The 24,396-nt window shown below is 43.4% G+C and overlaps 1 protein-coding gene across 1 annotated transcript in view; it reads right to left on the reverse strand.

Moving 5' to 3' along the window:
• Positions 1 to 295: 295 nt before the first annotated feature.
• The window catches only part of CRYZL1 (crystallin zeta like 1), a 31,246-nt gene continuing 7,145 nt past the window's right edge, over positions 296 to 24,396 (reverse strand). Inside the window, exons 2-13 of the mRNA XM_008145730.3 lie at positions 20,458 to 20,529; positions 19,591 to 19,668; positions 17,304 to 17,376; positions 13,710 to 13,754; positions 12,397 to 12,465; positions 8,374 to 8,507; positions 7,542 to 7,653; positions 6,988 to 7,086; positions 5,298 to 5,419; positions 3,798 to 3,903; positions 1,610 to 1,655; positions 296 to 492 (exon numbers count right to left, since the gene is read on the reverse strand). Coding sequence (XP_008143952.2) covers positions 393 to 492; positions 1,610 to 1,655; positions 3,798 to 3,903; positions 5,298 to 5,419; positions 6,988 to 7,086; positions 7,542 to 7,653; positions 8,374 to 8,507; positions 12,397 to 12,465; positions 13,710 to 13,754; positions 17,304 to 17,376; positions 19,591 to 19,668; positions 20,458 to 20,523 — 1,050 coding nt within the window. The 5' untranslated portion in view covers positions 20,524 to 20,529 and the 3' untranslated portion in view covers positions 296 to 392. The remainder of the gene's footprint in view (positions 493 to 1,609; positions 1,656 to 3,797; positions 3,904 to 5,297; positions 5,420 to 6,987; positions 7,087 to 7,541; positions 7,654 to 8,373; positions 8,508 to 12,396; positions 12,466 to 13,709; positions 13,755 to 17,303; positions 17,377 to 19,590; positions 19,669 to 20,457; positions 20,530 to 24,396) is intronic.

Below are 24,396 nucleotides of genomic sequence, written 5' to 3' on the forward strand. Positions count from 1 at the left end.
GGCCGGCAGGTCCGCCCAGTGAAGTGACGGCGCTCGGTCGGCCGGGCCGGGCGGGCGGAGGGGACGCCGTTTGGCCAACCAGCGCCGACCAGCCTGCCCACAGGAGGGCTTTGGCCGAAACCCGTTTTCTGCGGGGAAAGGAGGCGGTGACGGAGGCAGTGGGGGGACTTCCGGAACATTCCCTTTGGGTGTCGTTACAGACGTGTCCTGGCTGTTTGAACATTAACTTTTCAGACACTTTCCCGGCATTGGAAAGAAAGAACCATCTGTCGCAGCAGGAAGACAAGCTTACAAATGGACAACCGCTTTTATCTCCCTGGACGTTTCTGAACAATTTCCAAGGAACTTCAGATACGGGGCTGGGTCATTCACCTGAGCGCTGGGGAAGAAAGTTAAAACTGAACAACTTGCTTTTTCCTTCCTTGGTTTTCCTGGACCATCGCCATGGACAGCTGGGCCTCCCGCAGTGCAATGGGCTCCTCCAAGCGAGGCCTGAGGAGGGAGGAGAGGACCAGATAAGTAGACACAGGACGGAGGCGGGAAACGCCCACCTCCGCGGCTTTGCTTTAAATAATACCCACTTGGCCATTAGTATGCCCACCATCAAAAGTCGTTACTTTAAAAAAATGTTTTTATTGACTTTAGAGAGAGACAAACACCGCTGTGAGCGGGAAGCCTGGGTGGGCTGCCTCCTGCACGCCCCCTAGAGGGCGCCCAGCCCCAACCTGGGCGTGCGCCCTGACAGGGGAGCGAACCCGGGACCTCTGGGTGCACAGGATGGCACCCAACGGAGCCACACCGGCCAGGAGGAAGTGGTGACATTTTAAAGGGGAAAAACAGCTCCCTCTTTTTGATAAGTAGATAAAAAATGGTTTAACTTCCCTCCTCTCAAGCTGTGTCCCAGGTTGCTTTGGGAGGGCGATGAGGTGGGTGTGGAATGGAGTGAGGAACGCTCGGGAGCCGCTTGTATCTTTGGGAACAGTTGTATCTGTGTCACCACGTACAATGAGACGTGTGACCGCCCTCGGTCTGGCTCAGTGGATGGAGTGTCGGCCTGGGGACTGGGGGGTCCCGGGTTTGATCCCAGTCAAGGGCAAGTGTCTGGTTTTGGGCTCGATCCCCAGTAGGGGGCGTGCAGGAGGCAGCCGATCAATGATTCTCTCATTGATGTTTCTATCTCTCCCTCTCCCTTCCTCTCTGAAATCAATAAGAAAATTTTTTTTTTTTAAAAAAAAGAGGAATGTTGCCGAAACCGGTGTGGCTCAGTGGATAGAGCGTCGGCCTGGGGACTGAAGGGTCCCAGGTTCGATTCCGGTCAAGGGCATGTACCTTGGTTGCGGGCACATCCCCAGTGGGGGGTGTGCAGGAGGCAGCTGGTCGATGTTTCTCTCTCATCAATGTTTCTAACTATCCCTCTCCCTTCCTCTCTGTAAAAAAATCAATAAAATATATTTTTTTTAAAAAAGAGAAATGTTAAGGAGCAGCTATTTAAACAAAATACTAAAAATATGGAGGCCATAGGTGTGCTGTGAAAGCTGAAACAAAAATGCCAGCCTTATCCCCTTGAGAACAGAAAGATAAACAAGAACGACGAGTTGGTATCCAGTACCTGAAAACACCAGTCGCTAACTTCTCCATCACATCTCTTAAGACACGTAGCTGGAAGAGCAGTTAAGGTGGCAAAGTGAAAGACAGCTTTAAAGAAAGCATTCAATCAGCCGATGATGCTAGGCAGTTCACTTTTTTTACACTTTCCTACTCTCAAAATTAAAAAATGGTTACAAATTCTGTAAACTGTCAAATTTCTCTCTAAAAAAAGGGGGGGGAAATGGGAAATGATATGAGAGTGGTGGTAACATAAAAGAGCCTAAACCCCTAAAAACAAGTGGGGAAAGCAGCGAGCCTCCTGCCTGTGTCCTCAGGAATGACGGGCGTTTCCCAAAAAGGTGGTCACTCAGCACCACTTAGTGACTCTGTCAAAACACCACTTCCTGTGGGTGCACGTTTATTTACGGAACGGCTGTGGACTCCACATTGTGTGCAGGAAAGTTCATAAACCGTGTCTGACATAAGCAACTAAGAGTCAGAAAACGAAAATTTTAAGAAATTTAGTCATTTAATTAAAATTCGAATACTAGAATTGAGAGTCTATGTAATCGCTAGTACTGGAGAACTATTTATGATCATAATGGGAAGAACTCAATGTTAAATCACAAGCAGCAACACCTGGGAGAGGCTTGTATAAGTGAGACTAAAATCTGATTCCGGACTTAAGAAAATGTAAATTAAAAAATATGAACATAAGACATTTTAAAGATTTTTTTAAAGGACCTAAAGAATATGGATTTACTTATTCATACTATAAATTCTCTTTCTACTTCTGTTAATGAAATTGCCAACAGTATGCATAAGAGAGCATTTGTCACGTGTATTTTTGATTTTTGAAAATTTAACATTCATTTAAACATGTCATGTGTCAGCATGGTCCAGGGGTTGTTAAGTGGGTTAAAATCATCTCTGGTGGGGAAGGGAGGGCAGTGAGAGAATTAAGTAACATAGGCAAAGCAGCCATCCTATATTCTGACAGGTAAAATTCAAAATATGCTAATGCTTTTAATACATGTTGTTCCTCTATTGTTAATTCGTATGGTGTTCTTGATTGCTATAATGTAATTGGACATTTAAGTTGCTTTAAATTGAAATTGCAACAAAATTCTTCTAGAAAGTTAAAGATTAAGTTTGTTTTCTAAATTTAATAGGAAAATGTTGAATCAGAAATAGTTTAATCTCAGGCTAGTACGCTCGCTACATTAGGGGCCTTTCCGGTTTTGAAATGTACTCGTTAAACCAGCAGACACCGCGCACTGAGGCTCTGCGCCCTGACCTGCTCCTGGGCCGGCTGCCCTCTGTGGGTCACCCCCGGAGCTGCGCCCGCACCTTCCCGCCCGCACCTTCCCGCCCGCACCTTCCCCCCAGGGGAGAGCCAGGGAGCAAGCCTGGGCTCCTCCCTCACGCACAGGACACTGTTAAGCTGAGAACTGAGTTTTGACCCAGTTTCTTAAAGATCTACAAGTGCAGCTGCCGTCAGGACAGTCGTCTTAGAAGTAAAGGGTTTATTTGTAAGGTCACCTTGCTCTGAGGAGGTCTGGGCCTTTCTTTTGGAACAGCTTTCCTATTCTCATGAAAACTTTCCATTACTTTTACTCAAACTAGAATGATTTGGCTTCCTTTACCAGATTTGTCTCCGAGTAACTTCCATTTTAAAAATCAAACTCATCTTCAGTTGATGAAGGTTTCCTAGCATTGGTAATCTTGAAAACACCCCCCAAACTCTTTAACTGAGATGTGTGTTGTGAAAGGTTCTGCACAATGGAACCACCATAGGTGTAAGAATGCCACCTCTCCAGGTGACGTGGAACTTCCGTAATGCCAGGGCCAAACCAAAACAAACTCTTCCATGGAACTACAGCTTCTCTCCCATTCAGACACACGCAAGACTGCCTGGGTACGATTCCAGTCCGGCCACTTGCCAGCTGAATCCCTGGGCTTGTATTAATTAACCTTTCTACAATTCAGTTCCTTCACCTGTGAACTAGGAATGATAATACTACTACTCACACCTCAGAGGGTGGTTTTCATATTGAAGTAAATTAATACACAGCCTGTGGAATATTGTTTGGCATGATCAATGAAAGTTAGCTGCTATTATTTATTAATACCATTATTAAAGAACTTAATTATGATAATGCAAGGTAAATTTCAAGCCAGAAACTCAAGTCAGTAGAAAAAAAGGATATAAAGGTACTTTCCTTGTTGTACATTTGACAAGTTCCAAACTTCGTCATTAAGGAAAGCCACCGTGGCTCCCTTGAGGAAGAGGCAGTGGCTATCTGGAGGGTCCAGCTTGGATGGAATGCACAAAGACTGATCAACACTGAGTTTAACAGCAGGAAGAAGGCTGGTATCTTGAGCCAATTAAATAATACCCAAATCATAAATAACCAGCACACAAACTTAATAACAATATGTGAATCGTGTTTTCTTTTGCATTTCATTCTCCAAAATGATGAAATAGCAAGGTCAGATGCAAGGCCAAACCAGAATCCTGATGATGGAGTAGTAGAGGGTGTGTGTGTTAGATTTCTGGCTGCTACTTCCCAGTCATTTTCATGAGGATGTCAGAAAATCCTGAAGACTGGTATATGAAAATTATGGTATTTGCATATCAGCCATGATAAAAATATTTAATTTCAATTCTGTTAAGAAATGTACTTTTGGGAGACAGTGTATATCCTATCCTATATAATAAAAGCCTAATATGCAAATCAATCAAATGGCAGAATGACCGGTTGCTATGATGCACACTGACCACCAGGGGGCAGATGCTCAACGCAGGAGCTGCCCCCTGGTGGTCAGTGCGCTCCCACAGGGGGACCGCCGCTCAGCCAGAAGCCGGGCTCACTGCTGGCAAGCGCAGCAGTGGTGACGGGAGCCTCTCCCGCCTCCGAGCAGTAAGGAGCAGCGAGGAGGTGGGTGGTAAGGAGCGAGGGGTCCTGGACTGCGAGAGGGTGCAGGCCGGGCTGAAGGACCCACCCCTAGTGCACGAATTTTGTGGACCGGGCCTCTAGTATACATATATATACATACATATATGTGTGTGTGTGTGTGTGTGTATATATGTGTATATATGTATATATGTATATATAAATACATATATACATACACACACACACATATTCATACACACACACACACACACACACAGAGTATATTCCAATTAGAACAGTTAGGAAATTGTGATAAGTTTGTGTAGAAATATTTTGCTAAGTATATGTCAGTGTTTGTTACTAAGAAAAAATCCTTCCTCTGGCTTGGTTGGTGGGAGCACTGGCCCATCCACCAAAAGGCTGCAGGTTTGATCCCCAGTCAGGACACACATGGGAGGCAACCAATTGATGTTTCTTTCACATCAATGTTTCTCTCTTTCCCTTCCTCTCTCTCTCAAATCAATAATAATAAAAAAAATCCTTGGGTGAGGATTAAAAAAATCCTATTTGAAATAGTATTAAATTCAGAAGTCAGTGCCTCCAAACTACTAAATAAGTTAAATGAACTCCTCTACTAGGCACTATTTCAACATTTTGGCAAACATGTAGCTAAACTGTAAAAACTACCGCTCTTTAAAAAATAGGGTATAATTCAGAATTCACACAAATTTAGCAGAAGACTTAGGCATTATTCTTTGTTAACTGTACCTTTTTGGCGGAATAGTCATGCTTTACTGTTTCTAGTCGTACCTGCAGGTTTTCTTCTGTCGTCACCCAGTGGCCTCCGACACCCAGAAGTGTGAGGATATCATGCTTATGTGGTAGTAGTTGTAATTTTACAGCTGGTTCATCATCTTTACTATATAGTCTCACTTACAAGGGAATAGTTTTAAAAAAGAGAGTAGAGAAATACATATTTTAGTCATCTGATAAAAATTTATTCTTCAGACAAGTTCTCTTTACTTTTTAATGTAGGAATGAGGAAGCATTTTTTAAGAAAAAGTCAACACAATGTATTCAGGCACCTTAAAATATACTTTTGCATTAAAACTGGTCATAAACTTCAGATTTAATTATCAGTGAAATAACTAAAGATAAAAGTGTTTTTCAGCCCTGGCTGGTTTGGCTCAGTAGATAGAGCATTGGCCCTTGGACAGAGGGTCGAGTGTTTGATTCTGGTCAAGGGTGCATACCTCAGTTGTAGATCCCCGTTGCAGACCCCCAACCAGGCGTGTGTGGGAGGCAACCAACCGATGTGTCTCTCTCACATCAATGTTTCTCTCTCTGTGTCTCTCCCCCTCCCTTCCACTCTCTAAAAATCAATGGAAAAATATCCTCGGGTGGGGGATTAACAAAAAAACAACAACAAAAAGTAAAACAACTACAAAGAAAGTCTTTTTTTCATTTGAGAACCAGGCAAGGTAATGTAACATGTAACTAAGTCTGATGGTTTTAACCATAACATCAGTTGCTTGATACTTTGGGAAAAGTTGACCTCTGATTAAGGAACGCATAGATTCAAGATGGTCATACTTTGACATAATTATTGAAATGTCAACTTGAAAAGCTAATGAAGTATACATTCGCTTCCACTGAAAGATTTTTTTGTAGTTAATTTAAAATCCTGATATTCTGGCAACAAGAAACACACACGATGGCCACATGTAGCTGTATTCACCTATGATTCTCACGGTAGAGGATAAATTCTAATGAAGTGTAAGCAGAATGCCTTTGCAGATTGTAAAACCTACCCTTAAGGTGAGACAGCACTACTAACTGTACAATTAGGTGCCAAACAACCAAAGTGCAAGGAGGGTGAAAGTGGAACAGAATTCTCTTCGTTTTCCAAATAGAGACTGTATGTCACCCATCCAGTAGAGGGCCGTATATAGCAAAAGTGACTGAATGAGCAGCTGGCTGGACTAAACTAATGTGTATCATGTGGGGACCGTGGAAGAGATCATGTTTGTAGATTCTTGTAGGGATACTTCAACTCCAGTGCTATACTTTAAAAGGCAAGCATGCTCTCTCTTCCAGACAGAGTTTACAATGGGATAAAATGAAGAAGTGCCAATTTGAATAAGAAACCCAAAACTAACCAGCAATTTAAAAAATATGTTAAAAACTATTTCCTGGGAAAAATATGTATTTATAAAATATATATATTTTTATTGATTTCAGAGAGGAAGGGAGAAGGAGAGAGATAGAAACATAAATGATGAAAGAGAACCATTGATTGGCTGCCTTCTGCACGCCCCAAACTGGGAATCGAGCCTGCAACCCTGGGCATATGCCCTGACCGGAATTGAACCTGGAACCCTTCAGTCTGCAGGCCAATGCTCTATCCACTGAGCCACACCAGCTAAGGCTGTTTTGTTTTTCCTAAAATTCAGCCATCATCCTAAAATTACACAGACTACTGATTTAGTGAAGTGCCTACCTCCAGCATCCAGGACAATGTCTACCCCCAGGCCACCTGTTTCTTCTAAACAGCTTTCAGCAACATGGCCTTTCCCACTGGACACGTCGATCACTCGGGCTGTAAAGGACAGGAAGCCAGGCAGCTGTACTGCTCTGTATGTGGTCAACACCAGTCAGAGGAAAAGAGCAAACATCTGTCCTCTGAAATGAATTAACTGGTTCAAACAATACTGAATCCAAATATACTTTTTTCTCATCTAACCTGATATTGGTAAGGATCAATTTAAATGAAGGGACTGGCATATTCAATACACCGATTTATTGACTAAAACCAAAGAGGCACCAGGTATTTCTAAATTGTTTCAGAGTTCACCTCATTCCAACTTGGCTAAGTTGATAACAATGGGACAAAGAAGAAAAAAATATTGAAAAATGTAGGTTTAAAAAACAAAATAATTCATTAAAACTATTACTTAAGTAAGCTTAGACTTAGCACAGATACTAAGTGCATTTCGAAAGGTGCTATGCCTTCAAAGTTTTGTTTTAAAGTCTTTGTTGCGTAGGTTTACCCACCGAGAGCAGGCCTGAGTCCTTCAAGGTACTGCTTGTCTTCCAGGCTGCCCGCTGTGGAAATCACTTTGGCTCCTCGGTGGTGTGCTAACTGAATAGCTATTGTCCCAAGTGCCTGAGTGGGGAATACACAGACAGGGCAGAGGCCACCTCTGAATTATTGTAGGCTGTTCAATAACGTGTCAGACGTTAGTGGTACTTTAGTATATTTTTAAATGTTACCTGACAGCAGAAGAAAAAAGTACGGACAAGTTTAGTAGGATTAAACATCTGACTGGCTTTCTTCCTCAGAGGGGGTGGTAGAGAGCCGCCTGGGCCACAGGCTCTCACCCAGTCTACAGAGCAGATGCTTGCAAGGAGGGAGGCTGAGTGAGGGAGCAGCCTTGGAATGAGAAAAAGGGCCTTTAAGGATTTCTATGTATTTGCTTTTAGTGTAGAATTATTTTTTTGATGATGCATGTAAAATGTTTAAATTGGCACTTATTTGCATCTATAAATGCAACACCTTGTTAACGTAAGTGTAAACGTGAGGGATAGGACATGAAAGTGGTAGGGCGTTCTGAGGTATGGCTTCAAAGACTGCATGAGCTATTTCAGGCTTTGTGCAACTGGCACGAAACAATTTGCTTTTGTAATTACTAGCACATTCAAAGTAAGAAACGCCTCAAGTCCATCTCTTATGGATAAAAGCTGCTTATTTTCACAAAATAGGAATTTGGTAAAAATGTAAAAATCAGTGAGTGAGCTACCGGCAAAGACTTGTATTAGTAAATGGATGGGCCGGGCCTACGTTGCCGTGCTTTGGCCGGTTCGTGAACACACTATTAGCACCTACACTTGCTCCGTCCACGATCAGCACCCACTTCCCGGGGGAGAGCCGAGACAGGTAATGCAGAGCTGTGTAGGCGCGCACTCCGTCCCGAACGGTTCCAGCGGCTTCTGTCCACGTCACTTTTTCTGGCTTGTGAACTATCACAAAGAACAGGGAACGATCCGTTAGCAAGTCCCGTCGGTCTGGGCTCCTGCGTCTGGGCATTCCCCTGGGCCACCATTCCCACCAGGGCCCTGGTCCTAGCCTCCATCCTACAGCGCCGGTCTCCCGCCTCCATCCCCGCGCACCCGTCAGCCCCTCACCCACAGCCTATCTCCCACCAGGTCACCCTCTTCTCTTTTAAATTGGGATATGATTGACATCAGAGGTCACCACCACCCTAACTTAATTTCTTACTTGCTTCCATAGTTTAGTACTCAAGTATTTATTCCTAAATAATGTAACTTAGTTCTGTCTGGTTTTAAACTTTACCTAGATGCAATCCTATCCATATGTAGTATTTTCTGTCTTGCTTTCAATGCTCACCATTGTCTTTAGCCCACACCTGCTTTTGGCTGTCTGTTCTCAGGCGAGGAACAGCTGTGGTTCCGTTCGGGGCACTGGAGACAGTGCTTGTGGACAGGTAACGTTACACGGGCGCACACGCCTCCTCTAGGCTGTGTACTGAGGAACGGGATCCTCGGGCCCCGCCCCGGGTGTTACCTGCGACTTCACCCCCCTGCCCAAAGGGCCTGAGTCTCCTCTCCCACAGCCGTGGGTCAGGTAAAGTGAGGGAGGACTGCTTGTACCGTGAAAGGCATTAAAACAGCAGGACGTACTAAGCTAATTAGTGTGTAATTAGTCACCGCTACCAGTCTGTGCGGTCCGCCTCCTTGGGCCGTGGCCTTAGTGCGCCTCTACCCTCCCGTGGGTGTGGAGGCTTCCTCCTCGGATTTCAGTTTGCTTTCCCCGGGACTGATGAAGCTGCGCACCTCTCCGTGTTCTTGGCCATTTGTTCAAGTGTTTATCAGCTTTTCTTTGTATTGTCTTTTTCTTATTGATTATGGGAATTTTTTATGTATTCTAAATGAATTATTTATTTATGCATTATAAATATTATTTTCAACGTTATGGCTTCTCTTTTCAATCTGTTTGTCTTTGAAAAATAGAAACGTATCAGAATGATCTTTTAAAAACATAAATAACATCCTAACACTTCTCCGCTTAGAAGTCATCAATGGCTTTCCACTGCATTGGAACAAAATGCAAACTTCTAATACAATTTATTTTTAATTTAAAAAAATTAAATGTATTGATTTTGAGGGAGAGACAGAAACATGGGTTTGTTGCCCACTTATTTTTGCATTCATTGGTTGATTCTATATGTGCCCTGACCAGGGGATCGAACCCACAACCTTTGCATTGGTTAGGACGACACCCTACCCACGTGAGCGGCCCAGCCAGAGAGCTCTATGGAGCTGACCCTCAAGCTGCGCCTCGTGTTCCATTATTTACTTTTTGTTTGGTCTTTATTTTGTACACGGAATGTGACCTTTTCACAGTGCAATCAATCCTTTCTCACTTTTCCTAAAGACCAGTTTTATAACACTGTCCATAGACTCTACCAGCTCTTTCAAATCTTTTTCCTGTAATGGCCACAGTCCTCATCGCTTTTACCAACAACTAGCGCCATCTAGTGGGGGAGCCGAACATCCACGTATACTAGCACATGTTGAAAACGTTACAGACAAGCAAGGCATTACAACAGCAAAACATAAGCTGGTTAGCATGTAATTAATCATGTGCTACATAACAGTGTTTGTCACCAATGGTCACATATATGACGGTGGGATCACATATAATCACATAAAATTATAATGGAGCTGAAAAATTCCTATTGCGTAGTGACCTCTTACAAAACCCATTCCTCACGTTGTGGTGAAGCTGGAGTAAACAAACCTAGCACACTGCCGGTTATAAAAGTACAGCATAGCCCTGGCCGGTTGCTTAGTGGTTAGAGCACTGACACACGGGCCTAAGGGTCTCAGGTTCGATTCCCAGTCGAGGGCATATACCTCAGTTTGATTTTTGGCCTCAGTAGAAGGTTCGTGTGGGAGGCAGCCAATTGATGGGACTCTCTCACGTCGATGTCTCTCTCTCTCTCAACCTCTACCTCTCTAAAAATCAATGGAAAAAATATCCTCAGGTGAGGATTAAAAAAAATTAGACTGCAGTGATGGTTGAATAACTCTTTAAAGATATTAAAAACCACAGACTCCTGTACTTTAAATGGTGCATTATATGGTATGTGGTGTAAATCTGGCTAAAAGGATGAGTGTGCATCCTTTTAGCCAGGTTTTGACAGACCCAGATTCCTGCTCCGCATTTAAATTCCAAAGACAGAAGAAAAAGTACAGCACATACAGTACGTACAGTACAGCTACTGGATAATGGTAACGAACAACTGTTACTGGTTTAGGTTTTTACCATTTTCTATTGTTATTTTAGAGTGAACTCTTTCTACGTATAAAAAAATTTGCTGTAAATAGTATGCTGTGTATTCATACACCTCGTGCTTACCGTGTCTCTCGATGGCATTTATCTTGTGCTTGAGGTGACCTCACGTTTTGTGAAGTAACGCGCTGTAGGGCTGGCAGCCCAGGAGCAATGCTGCCCCCGCCACACAGCGCAGGTGTGTGGGAGGCTGTGCCGTCTCGGTGTGTAAGCCTCTAGGGTGTTCGCGTGACAGTGAACTCGCCCAATGCCTAATTCTCAGGCTGCATCCCGTTGTTAAGGGGTGCACGGCTGTGATTAATTTATCTGAGACCGTGTTGCTAACGGCTTGAATGTCAGACATCCGGATCCACAGGGCGGACACACAGACAGGCCATCTGGGGCGCACCTGGGTTCCTCTAATGTGCCTGTTTAATTTACATACAACTTACTAATATGGAATTTGGGGAACACACTCCATCTTAATAATTGGGATTACCATTTTCATTAGAAAATCAAACAAGTGGTCCTTAAAAAATACTAACAGGAATAAAATTATGTTTAAGATCACAACAGCTCTGGAATTGCATTGTTAGATAATGCTAAATTATTTTCTGATGCTTTTGTACCAATTTACACTTTTATGTGCATAAGAGGTCCCATTGCTGCACATCCTTGCTGACCCCTGGAATGGTCAGGTTTTATAACACTGTCGATCCTGTGGGTACATAATGACATCTCTAAGTGGTTTTAACTTGCTTTTCCCTGATTGCTAAGGAGATGCTGCAGCTTTTCACGATGGCTTCATGCAGTATGTCTGTGCTTATATTTATTATAATTTAAATATTCAAGTAATTACTATAAGAAAAATTAAAAATTAACATTTCACTTAAACGGAACACTTATCAAAATATGTTAGCAATAGAAACCAAAGACAAGTGTTCTTGGTTCTTTCCTGTCTCAGACTCTACATGGATTTCCTAGATTTAAAAAATAATTTGATTGATTGATTTTCGAGAGAGACAGCGATCTGTTGTTCCACTTGTTTGTGTTTTCACTGGCTGTTCTCGTGTGCGCCCGGCTGGGGGCCGAACCTGTACCTTTGGCGTACTGGGATGACGCTCTAACCATCTGAGCTGGCTGGCCGGGGCTAAAATGAATTTTAAATTAACATTTCCATTTCAATTAGCAACCAAGCATAAAAAATAAAAATTTTTTTTACGCCCTGACTGGTTTGGCTCATCGATGTTTCTAACTCTCTCTCTCCCTCTCCCTTCCTCTCTGTAAAAAATCAATAAAATATTAAAAAAAATTTTTTTACTAGGCATATAATTTTAGAGAAACTTCTTTTCAAACCTCTAACCAGGAGCTGTGTGAATGAAACTTAAAGGTCTCTGTACTGTTTAGTCTGAGTATACACTTTATGGTACTAAATTATAAGGACCAGCCAGCGGTTCTTTCCTCTGTACACTCACGGTAGACACAGAAATGACACTGTTACCACACACACCCGCGAAGTGAGAGTGATTGAACGCCCGCCTGAATGCCACATACCCAGGTAGTGCTCATGCACTCGCACGACTTCACAAAGTCCCGGGTCTTCGGAATCCAGGGGTAAGATTCCTGAAAGGCAAACCGCGACACCTGAGGGAGTCTCCACATGATGACTCCGTTCCTGACGAGGCCAGCAGCCGTCTGACTTGTGCAGCGAGTTCTGAGGCAGACGCCAGCGATCACCAGCGTGGGGGAGAGGAAGACTTGAGAAATGGGAAAGGGAAGGGGACACTTCCTTCTCTGACTCGAACACGACATCACCTGGGCTCTCTCTCTCCTTTTCTCCTTTCCTTTCACCCTTGAGGGCGGGAAAGACGATGGCTGATCTACTCCGGGCAGGCCGGTCTGGGGGCACCTCGGTTCCTCAGTAAACTGGCCCTGATGCACAGCTGCCTTCCACGCTGGGGTGGAACAGCGGTCGCCAGCCGGTGGCCCGTGAGGTCCGAAAGGTTGGAGAACGCTGGTCTAGAAGATACCTCAGTGCCCCCAATGAAATCCCACTTCTACTTGAGCTCGTCTGGTTTTATTTGGGGTCTCTTACAAAAAGAATATTGAGTAATACAGTGTCACTGACCTCTTGGCCAGATAAAAAAGATAAGACAAAAAAATTAATTCTTCAAGAAAATACTCGTCAAAGGCGGTATCGTAAGAAGCTAACAAAAACATTCCGACAAATCTATTCTTAAAGCCTCAAGCATGCCAGAAAGTTAACCATTTTCTAAGTTTACTTGAATATCTTCCTATGAATATTTTCTTTGGAGAAATGGTCATTTTAAAGACTAGTACTAAAGTCATATTTATGTCTGTGTGATGGTCTAGGATATATGTAAATGTGTGTGTGTGTGTGTGTGTGTGTGTGCGCAAAATAGTATTAACTATGGGTTTTAAAAAAATAGTAAATGAAATGTTACCAGTAAATCCTAGTTTTACAAGAGTAGTAAGGGAGAGGTCCCATACAATTCAAGTTGAGGTGCAGAGGGAGCTTCTATGGAGCCAGGTCGGTCATGCAGATGACCTATGACCTTTCTCCAGGGCTTTCGGTCTGGCCGTAGACTGAGGTCTGGTCAGCCAAGGGCTGTGCCAAGCACAGTAACAACTATGGCCTTTTTTTAAAATCTCTGACATTGTTCTCCAGCCAAACACGGAAACGTTTCCATGCTCTGCTATTGAGATCAAACTCCCAATTCTCTTCATCAGTGGACTTTTGAGAGCAAATTCCAAAAACCAGGAAAGTTCTTGTATATGAAGCAAGGTCACGGTAAACAACAACTGCACAGAGAAAAGAAGAGATAATAGTAAAATAGACAACTTACCGACTACTTCATCATCAGGTTGGAAGAATGATACCTTACTTCCAACTAAAGCATAGAGAAAATTAATAATTAGTATTATGAGGTTATTAAATATAATTCTTATTTAACTATTAAAATAAAACGATAAAAAGTTACTAACTCAGAGAAAAGGCCAAGAACGTGGAGGACATTTTGATGGTCTATAGAGACTGTTGGATAGAACACTTCAAATTTGGATTCTCATCCTGGCCAGGTTGCTCAGTGGTTAGAGCATCATCCCAATATGCCAAGGTTTGGGGTTTGATTCTTGGTCAGGGCACAAACAAGATCCAGCCAATGAATGCATAAGTAAGTGGCACAACAAATTAATGTTGCTCTCTCTCTCTCAATTCAATCAGTAACATTTTTTTAAAATAAGATTCTTTACAAATTTTTCTACAAAATCTGGGCCACGTGGCTGTTGACAGCACAGAGAAGAATGTCTCTATTTGGGATTAAGGAATAAAGGAAAACAGTCCACAGCTCCTATGATGGTTACATGGCTGCCACCCCGGCCCCATTTCCCATCATTATTTTAGTTGCAGAATCTCAGACACACGGGAAATTGTGGTAAGAGTCACATACACAATTACTTCGACTTGGAATCATGGAAATACATTCCAAGTGGTGCCAAGCAGCTTCCGGGAACTATACAGAAATGACAGTCACATTTCTCGGCACGTGTGCAGAAAGAGCCCCTACTGTCAGCCAAGGCTTTGGACTATTTCTGTTCGGATAGTTAAGAGGAAAGCGGGGAAACACTAAACGTCACTGACTGCAGTGGACGCTGGGGGGTTCTGTCATATAATGGCCCCCGGGAACTCGCAGTCTGATGTCCCCACGGCCGGCCCTCTGGTTCCTGTGTGTCGGCTCCCTCCTGGCCGGCCTCCTGCAGGAGCTGAGCCTGCTGGTCCCCTGCACCTTTCTCTTCTCTCTGCTCCTCCCTCCTCCTGGGACCACGCTGGTGCTGGGCCGTTTTCCTGGCTTCCCTCACACTCCTCTTGCCTGTCCCTCGAATTAGCATCCCCAAGGGCTCCATGCTTATGCATATGCCCCTTCTCCATTGCTACTACCCCCCCCCCCCGTGAGTTCATCAGCTGTTATTTCCAATTAACCTACATGCTGACACCTCTCCAATACACCTCTTCCTGCGCAGCCTCACCTTTGAGCTTAAATCACAATGCTGCTCACTAGACATCTCCAGGGGACCTCACTCAGGTACCTGCGCTCAACAACCACAAATCTAACCTCTCCGTCTTCCTCCTAACAAAACCCTCTCCCCTTGTCAATCCCTGGCACCAATCCATAGCTTCGCCAGAGTCCCGGGAGTCACTCCTGGCTCTTGCCTGTGTTTAATGCCCGGTTCCAGTCCATTATTAAGCCATGCCGACTTTACTGCCTCCGTTTCTTGCATATGCACGTCTTCTTCCCCTTTGCCACCAGTGCCTCGATTATGGACGCCATCGTCTCTTGGCTGTTGGTCTACAACCCAACCAGCCCTACCCCTTCCCAAAGCCCGGGTTCCCTCAATCTCCCCTTCACGTGGCTACTCTGATCACCTCCCTACACCCAGGCTGACGTAGGAGGCTCTACATGGGCCTGGCCCTTGCCTACCCTCATGCCTCGTTTCCCCCCATTTCTTTGTAATCCTCATCTGAGGATGTGTTTATTGATTTTAGAGAGAGAGGTAGAGGAGAGAAAAAAACATTGATGTGAGAGAAACATCAATCGGTTGTCTCCTGTACCCACCCCAACTGGGGTCGAACCCGAAACCTTGGTCTGCGCCCTGACTGGGAATTGCACCTGCCACCTTTAGGTGCATGGGACCGTGCCCAACCAACTGAGCCACCCGCCAGGCCGGTCTCATTGTCCAGGGGAAAGCGATCAGTGTCCACAGCATCACTGAAGCATGAGGGTCACTGTCTTACTCTGCGGTGTGAAGAATTCTCCTGACAAGACGTTTCTGTGCCGAGTGTCTTAGCCAACACCAAACTCTGCCATCTTTTCTTCCCTTTAGTCCTTGCATGCATGACAGTATTGCCTCTGTGCCTCGCTCAGGGCCTCTCCCTGAGCGACTCCTGCCCGCCCTCACTTTCCCGCTCACTCCAGGAGCTTCCAGTTTCTTCTCGCTGGGCCGCACCTGTCCTCAGACCTCCACATGCTCCCCTCATGTGCGCATCTGTCTCTCCCCTACAGTGTGAACACTTCGTTTTTGGCAATCCAGAAAAATGTTAGAGGATATTTTTCCCCATTGATATTTTAGAGAGAGTGAAAGTGAGGGGAGTGAGGGGGCAGGGGGAGAGAGAGAGAGAGAGATGGATGATGTGAGAGAGACACATCGATCGGTTGCCTCCAGCATGTGCCCGACCTGGCGGGGGGTGGGGGTGGGGTGGAACCTGGTGCACAGGCCAATGCGCTAACCACTGAGAACACAGGCCAGGGCTAGATTATGAATCCTTTGAGGGTAGGGACTCTATCTTATTCATCTTCAGATATCAAGCACTTAGCAAGTGCTCATTAAATATGGAATAAATGAATAAATAAATGATTACTTGTCTTCTGGCCATTATAATTCTTATTTTTATTTTCCTATAGCGTGAGTAGAAGAAAGGAGAGGGAGTGAAATTATGATTTAGCTGTTAGAAGATTACATTGAGAAAGTATCAAGTATATTATGGGTTAAAATTACAGGCAAAACTCAAATAGTCTAACCCACTGTATTCCATGCTCATTCACTCACATGCAGAAAGAGCAGCCACACACTCACTGACCATGAACTACCCACCAGCCGTGAATATGAATGGCTGGTCTATTTAGAAACAAACTATTTCAGGTACTTAGCTTACTGCACTGCATGTTAAGACCATTATTTACTAAATAAAACGTAACAATCTTTTTACTTAAGGCAATCATAAAATCTTACTAGTTATTTCTCCCCTGAACCCATTTTTATTAATTTATTTACTTTAAAATATATTTTTATTGATTTTAGCGAGGAAGGGAGAGGGAGAGAAAGATAGAAACATCAATGATGAGAGAGAATTACTGATCGACTGCCTCCTGTACGCCCCCTACTCGGGATCGAGCCTGCAACCCGGGCCTGTGCCCTGACCTGGAATCAAACCCTGACCTCCTGGTTCATAGGTCGATGCTCAACCACTGAGCCACCCCAGCCAGGCCAGAACCCATTTTTAGATGAGCAAACTGCTAAACTTTTAAATGTTCAATTTTACACAAACTTTAAAATTTAATGTCAGTGTATGTGAATTTGGGCCAAAAGCCAATGTACAGAAGGAATTTGTGCTGGTTTGTAAACAATATTGGTTATCCTATTCAATATGATTGCTGATGGATTGAAATACATAATCCCTAAATATTTACTGAGGTATAATAAGCTCTTTAATTGTAAAACATCAGTTAAGTTCTATTTTTCTTTAATTTAAAAAGGAAAACATTTTGGTGTAATTACATTTCCTATTTGAAGACGAGTGTGTGATTTTGTGTGCCGGTTCCCACTGGCTGCCATGGAATTCTACCTCAGAAAGCAGACACAGGTATTTACTTCTGGAAACTTACCATCTAACACGATTCCAGCGATTTCTCTCCCAACAGGAAAGAAATCCTTCTCCATCTTCATTTCCGCCAGAAGCTAAATCATGACAAAGGCTATTTATTGTCAAAAACAAATCCTGGCTTCTTGTACCAGAGGGAAGCAAGAGCACAAATCAAACCACAAGAAAAGCAAGTATGACTCAACATTTGGAACAAAGACAAAGCAAATAACTTCACCAGATAGGTTTCTCGTTGAGTAAGAATTAGTGGTTACGTAGGAATTAGGTATGAGTATCATTATTCCAATCACCATTAACATACTTTGTTTAACATCTCTCTTCTTCCAAGTATGAAGGGAAATTATGTCCTAGATTTACCAGTCAACTCCTTAGATGGGTGAGGGAGCTTGGGGAGGGTGCTGTGAATGAGGGGGTGAGGGAGCTGGGGGAGGGTGCTGTGAATGAGGGGGTGAGGGAGCTGGGAGAGGGTGCTGTGAATGAGGGGGTGAGGGAGCTGGGGGAGGGTGCTGTGAATGAGGCGGTGAGGGAGCTGGGGGAGGGTGCTGTGAATGAGGGGGTGAGGGAGCTGGGGGAGGGTGCTGTGAATGAGGGGGTGAGGGAGCTGGGGGAGGGTGCTGTGAATGAGGGGGTGAGGGAGCTGGGGGAGGGTGCTGTGAATGAGGGGGTGGCTACTGAGAACAAAGCCTCTCCTTCCCACAGCCTTTAACATTCCCTGAGTGTTGTCTTCGGTTGAGAAGCAGGTGGGAAGAGGTGATGGATATACTTAGGAAAATTGCCATTTATTTTCAATTTGGAATTTTTAAAAAAAGAATAAATCATATATTTTTGAGAGATTAGTGTTTTGTTAATATTCTGGCCAAACTGAGCACTTGACTTTTGAAGTGACAGAGCATATACTAGTACAGATAAGCCTGTAGTTTAAGTTCCTGCTATTTATACTTTCATAATAATACCAGAGCCATGGAACATATTTGTAGGTATCATAGTATTTTAGGAACAGTACGTAAAAAGAAATGGAAGTAATTCTCTTGTATATATTTTTTATCTTTCAATATTTAGATCTCCTATATAAGATCATCTACATATACCTGGTTGCCGGAAAAATCTTTCAATGTGGGACTTTGTACTTTTGCTAAGATGACAACATGACACTCACAGAAATACTGGATGTTTTACATTACAGCAACTGCACCCTGCTTCCGTCACTCACCTTAGCATTTTTGTACATCACTGCACGTTTTCATCACCGTGGTGTTTAGTAGTTGTGCAATATTTCATTGCATTTACCATACTTCGCTATTTCTATTAGACATGAGATAATTTCCTAGACTCGGGTTTTCCCCTCTTTTCCAATTGCTGTATCTTTTATATTTTTTCTTGCTTTATTGCACCTTCGAGGGCCCCAGTACCCCAGAGATGTTAAGTGGAGGCGGTGACAGAAGCCCAGTCTGTCCTTTCTTTCCGTTCTAGACGGGCTGTTAATGAGTTCTCGTAGTTTAGAAAGGACGCCGTGGAGGGCTGAGCACAGAACCCGCAGGCAGGAGCGGGCCCCTCGTCCTGCTCACAGGCCGCAGAGCGTCTTCCCTCTCAGGTCGTGCTCAGGCACAGAGCAGCCGAGGGAAGCATATGACTTCGTCCTGTCATTTCCCTAAATGTGGCTTCACCGCAGAAAACTTTTACATTCCTAGAAGTGATGGTGACATTACACTCCAATAATGGAAGGGTCCAATAAGACTTTGGTATTCGTTTTTACAAAATCGAGTGAATGGCCCTGCTGTATCTATCACAGCACACTCAGCCACGGTTTACCATCTGAAAACTCTCCAGGTATTTCATGGTCAATAATGGAAGATAACTAGGGGTAGTGAGAGGCTGGGGATGTGTGTGCATGAGAGAAAGACAAAGAGAAATGTCTGTCTAAAGACGCTAACTAGAAACATCTATAGAATAGATAGTTAATAAATTAGTTGATTCAATTTCTACATTTTACTATATTTATAAAAGTGTTTTCTTCCTCGATTATAGGCCTCAGTAATTATAAATTCTCAGCTTTTCACAATGTAAAGGAGCTTATAAGTTGTTTTCCTGTAATAATGTAAACCTCATGACTTCAATTAGACTAATATCTTAATATGGAAACATACACATTCACACACACTTTCCCCCTAGCTATTCTATTCTGCTAAGGATGACAATAATTTCTTGGCACTCAGAAGTCAGTCATTATATTAGTATACTGAATAGACTATGAATTCTCATCTGACTTTTGGCCCAAATGAAAGCACCAATACCTTTGTATTTACGTGGCTCAGAGCACAAGCTTTAACTTGAAGTTTCACATAGTTATCCTCGGCAACAGGAAGATTTTCCTAGAACCAATGAAAACAGAACGTTACACATTCATTGGAGCCCAGGCCTTTATGATGTGAACATTTTCATACACAACTGAACAAAATTAAACAGGCCCCAAATCTAACTTTAGGGATGAAAAGTAAGAGCTATTTGTGTGCCGTACTTGTATATTCCATAGTTTAATAAGGATTTCGGAGCCATGAACACAACCCAGTTTTCCTCTGTCATCTTCCACTAACTCCCAAAATCATTTAAGTCAAGAGTCAAAATCTCAGACAGCTTGCTTCCACCACGGGATTGATTTTGGCTTGCAACAAGCCTCTCAAACAATCACGAGTACATGAAAATTCCACTATCTATGCTTAAAGTGGAAAAAACAACCCAGAAACCATTTAAAGCTTAGTGAATAAGGTAACTTTGCAAAGCTCAGAAATTAATGTGGAAAACAATGCTTTTCCACCTCTTTTATTTCACAGTTTGAGAGAATGTATTTTCTGAAATATGACTACAATCTGGAAATTTACTTTATTGTGGTATTCAAAATAAGTTGAGTTAATTTTGCAACATATAAGACTATTAAGGTTGTATTGTTTTCCTAATATCTTTTATACCACCACCCAGGGGACTAAAAACTTTTGTAGCAACTCTTTTAAAAATATAGTTATATTACAATATGGACCACCACTGTAACATATAATTAAAGGAAAGTAATTTTTAGAGTTTCGTTTAAGTTTCACTAACAGATCATTTAAACTGGGTAAATATACTTATCTTATTTTGTTTAATGATTAAACAATTTTTCTCACCCGTTCTTGAAAAACAAATGTTATTTTTTCATCTGTAGAACTCTGTTGAAAATATAAGCCTTTCATAGTCACCTAAAGCAAAACAAAAAAAGAAAAATATATATACATGAAATAAACCAACAAAATGTCATCTATACCAAATGAAAGCAAAAATTAAAAAATAGTGCTGGCAAAGGATAAATTGACAACTAGCAATGTAGTTTTCAAACAAACACATTTAGATAATAGTGCTTGAAAGTGATCACAAGTGAATATGCCATCTTAGCAGGGAATGGCTTACAGGTCAGCTTTCCACATGGAGGTGAGCATGTGCTTAATTTCACTTTGCTATTCAGTAAAAACGATCAGACGTACTTGGGGGAGGCGGGGAAACGGGAGAGGTTCAGAGAGCTCGACTGTAGTCACCAAGGGTGTCATTTAAAAGGCGTTCAGGGTCTTAAAAAAGACCATTCGAAAGGGAACGTGGCTCAGCTGGTTGAAGCACTGTCCCTACACCGGAAGGCTGTGGGTTGATTCCGGGTCAGGGCACATCCCAGGTTACAGGTTTGATCCCTGGTCCAGGCCAATGGGAGACAACCCGTCAATGATGTTTCCCTCCCTCTTTTTCTCTCTCAAACCAATAAAAACATACCCTTGGGTAAGGATTTAAAAAGAACAAAGTGTCCCATCAAGACATCAAAACTGTGCCCCTAATTCTGTAACCATTTACAACCATTTAATGGAAGTATTTAAATCTGTAGTCTGGATCCTTGAAGCACATCTAAGGATTCCAGTTGTTTCTTTAATTTTCATAATAATTTTATGAAAGACTATTTTATTATTTTTAGTTTAGAGATAGAGGAAGGGGGAGGGGTAGAGAGAGAGAGAAACATCAGCTGACTGACTGGCATGTGCCCTGACCAGGAATCACACCGGTGACCTTGTGGGGCACAGGATGGCGCTTAATCAATGAGCCACACTAACCAGGGCAGGACGATTTTTTTTTCCTTTTCAAATTCTCACCCGAGGATATTTTTCCATTGACTTTAGAGAGAGTGGAAGAGAGAGGGACAGACGGAGAGAAACATCGATGTGAGAGAAACACATCGAGTGGCTGCCTCTCGTGCCCTGACCAGGGCCCGGCTGGGATGGAGCCTGCAACCGAGGTACTTGCCCTTGACCAGAATCAATCCAGACCTTCGGTGCGCAGGCCGACGCTCTGTCCACTGAGCCAAACCGGCCAGGGCAAGACTGTTTTCTTAAGTGAATTTATAGATGAGTACGACGCACACGGGAGGTGCGGAGGCCCTGCGGCACAGCTGGCTGGTCTTTCTTCTGCTCCCCGCCTGCTCCCCACCTCCCTCCCTGGGAATACTGGATCGCTCCTGCTCCTGCACAGGTTCGTTTGGTCCGTCTCATTTTCTGTAGAAGAAGTTACATTCCTTTGTGGCCATTTCTTTTTCCCATACCACGTTTGTTTCCCCCACAGGGTGCTGGTAGTTGTAGTTCATTCATTCTCATTGCTATAAAATATTACTGTTACATTAACTCATTACTATTTATTAATTCCACTCTAGATATTTGATTTTTTTCAGTTTGGGGCTTTTACAAATTATCCTGCTGAGAACATTCCGTACCTGCTTCTTGGTGAAAGTATTATGACATTATTTATGAGGAGGAAACGGAGTCTTACAGAGGTTAAGGCACATACGGAGGGTCTTACCGCGCCAGCTGGGCCTGATCTGGGACAAACCAGATGCTACCAACTCCCAGTCATTTCTCTTAGCCCTCACACGGGACGGTTTTCTATTGCGCTGCTAACACTAGACTTTCCACCTGAAACTAGAATCCCATGTCCTTTAGCTTAGGATTGTCACCTATGAAGTCCTTGTTGATAAAACTGGTACATAATCTGCAGAGCCCAGTGCAAGTGAAATTGCCCGGGAATGATGAACATTTCAAGCTGGTGACCAGAGCATGAAGCCTGCTGAGCGTGAGGTCCAGGGCGAATGTACGGGCCCCTGCCCAGGACCCGCCTGATGTTAACCCTCAGAGGGCCTCACGCAGCCTCTGAAGGGTTTTCAGTGAGTGAAGTCAGCAATGCTCACTGCCTCTAGAACGTGACGATCAAATTCTGAGACTGAAAGAAATGAACACACATCCGAGACATACAGTTATGTGTGGCACGTACCAACAGACTGTATTGAAACAGTGAGCTAGGTCAGATGACATGAATTCTACCCTCTGGTAAGAAGGGCTGAGTGTGCATGTCAGTGCGTGTTGGGGTGCCTGCAGGGGAGGGAGAAGCCAGCACAGACACAGCAGCTAGGTGTTCGTTCCCCTGACAGTAAACCGACCCTCTGAGCCCAGCTCTCAAGGCTGTCGAGGGTGCAGTACCGCTGCCCTGGTCCACCTGACGCCCCGTTTTCCCAGCGCACACCTGTCCGATCTAGTCACTACGACTTCACACCACATGGCCACGCGTCTCAGGGCTTCCAGGCATCGCTTGTTCGCTGAGACTGCGCTGTCCTTACTCTGCAGATTCTGCGACTAAATCAAGCTCAACCCTGCCCCCTCTGCACAGCCTCCCCCAGTGACACGCAGTCCACCCCATCTGCTCCCTGCTTCTGGATTTCATTACATACTAACAACCCTGCTTGAGTCACTCACTCACTCGTGGGTTTTCCCAGCTCGTGCTTGGCAGAATCAATATCCGTTACCATTAAATACTGAAATCCTTGCTCCTGCTCAGTCTGGAGCTCCTGGAGTTGCCTTTTGAGAAATAGAACCTTTACACGGCAACACCTTGATTTCAAAACACCTCCTTCTGAAATGCGGGAGGCACTGTTTCCTCCGTCCACTGCATCTTAGCACGTGGGCTGTCTCCCAGAGCAGCAGTCACATGGCCCTCAAACCGCAGCACCCCAATTTCAAAGGCCTGGGCAGATAACTGCACTACAGCAAGTATTATACACGTAACAATCACCAATATTTTTAGTCAGATCACCCTACATCGTTTCTCTAAATTTTAGGTTAAAATTGGCCTGGCTGGCAGAAAAAGTAATGCTTAGTTGGTCCAATAAAGAACCAAGTGGGAACAAAAATATCCTCAAAATTACAAAGGGAAGAAAGAGAAGTGTATTACAAAAGTAGCAAGGAGACTGAGGAAACCTTATTTGTTTTACAAACCCAAAAAAGGAATACTGAGTTCTTGACACTAAGAAATGGTAGAATGGATGGTATTCAAGGCCCAAGTAGTCTCTCAGGCATTGGTCTAGATTAGTGGTCCGCAAACCGCGGCTCGCGAGCCACATGCGGCTCTTTGGCCCCTTGAGTGTGGCTCTTCCACAAAATACCACGTGCGGGCACGCACGTACAGGGCGACTGAAACTTCGTGGCCCGTGTGCAGAAGTCGGTTTTCGGCCTGGGCGAGTCTATTCTGAAGAAGTGGCGTTAGAACACTCAAGGGGCCAAAGAGCCGCATGTGGCTCGTGAGTCGCAGTTTGCCGACCACTGGTCTAGATCAAATGGAACACTTAGTCTATTATGTCAAAAAATTTTTATTGAATGTAAATATACTTGCACACAGGAAATAAATTAACTGAGCACCTTATAAAATAAAAATATAAGTTAAAATATAGCACTTACCATGCCATTTCCAAGAATGAATATCATTAACTTCAAAATTATGTTCTTTTTTTCCCTCAAGAAAAACGATTTTAAATATGATTTTACATGCAATAAACACCAATTATTCAAGAAAAATGACCTTATGTATAATAATGCAATGAACATTAATATTTCAAGAATAAAAGGATTCTAAGTATAATAATATTACCAAAACTGTACTAACATAGTATATCATAAAAGTTGTAGGAAATATTAAAAATCTGCAGATAACAGGATTACTTCTATTATAGTCTAGTATATATATATTTTCCCTTCTGGCTCTATTTTTGT

The sequence above is a fragment of the Eptesicus fuscus genome, chromosome 3, assembly GCF_027574615.1.
Source record: "Eptesicus fuscus isolate TK198812 chromosome 3, DD_ASM_mEF_20220401, whole genome shotgun sequence".
NCBI lineage: Eukaryota > Metazoa > Chordata > Mammalia > Chiroptera > Vespertilionidae > Eptesicus > Eptesicus fuscus.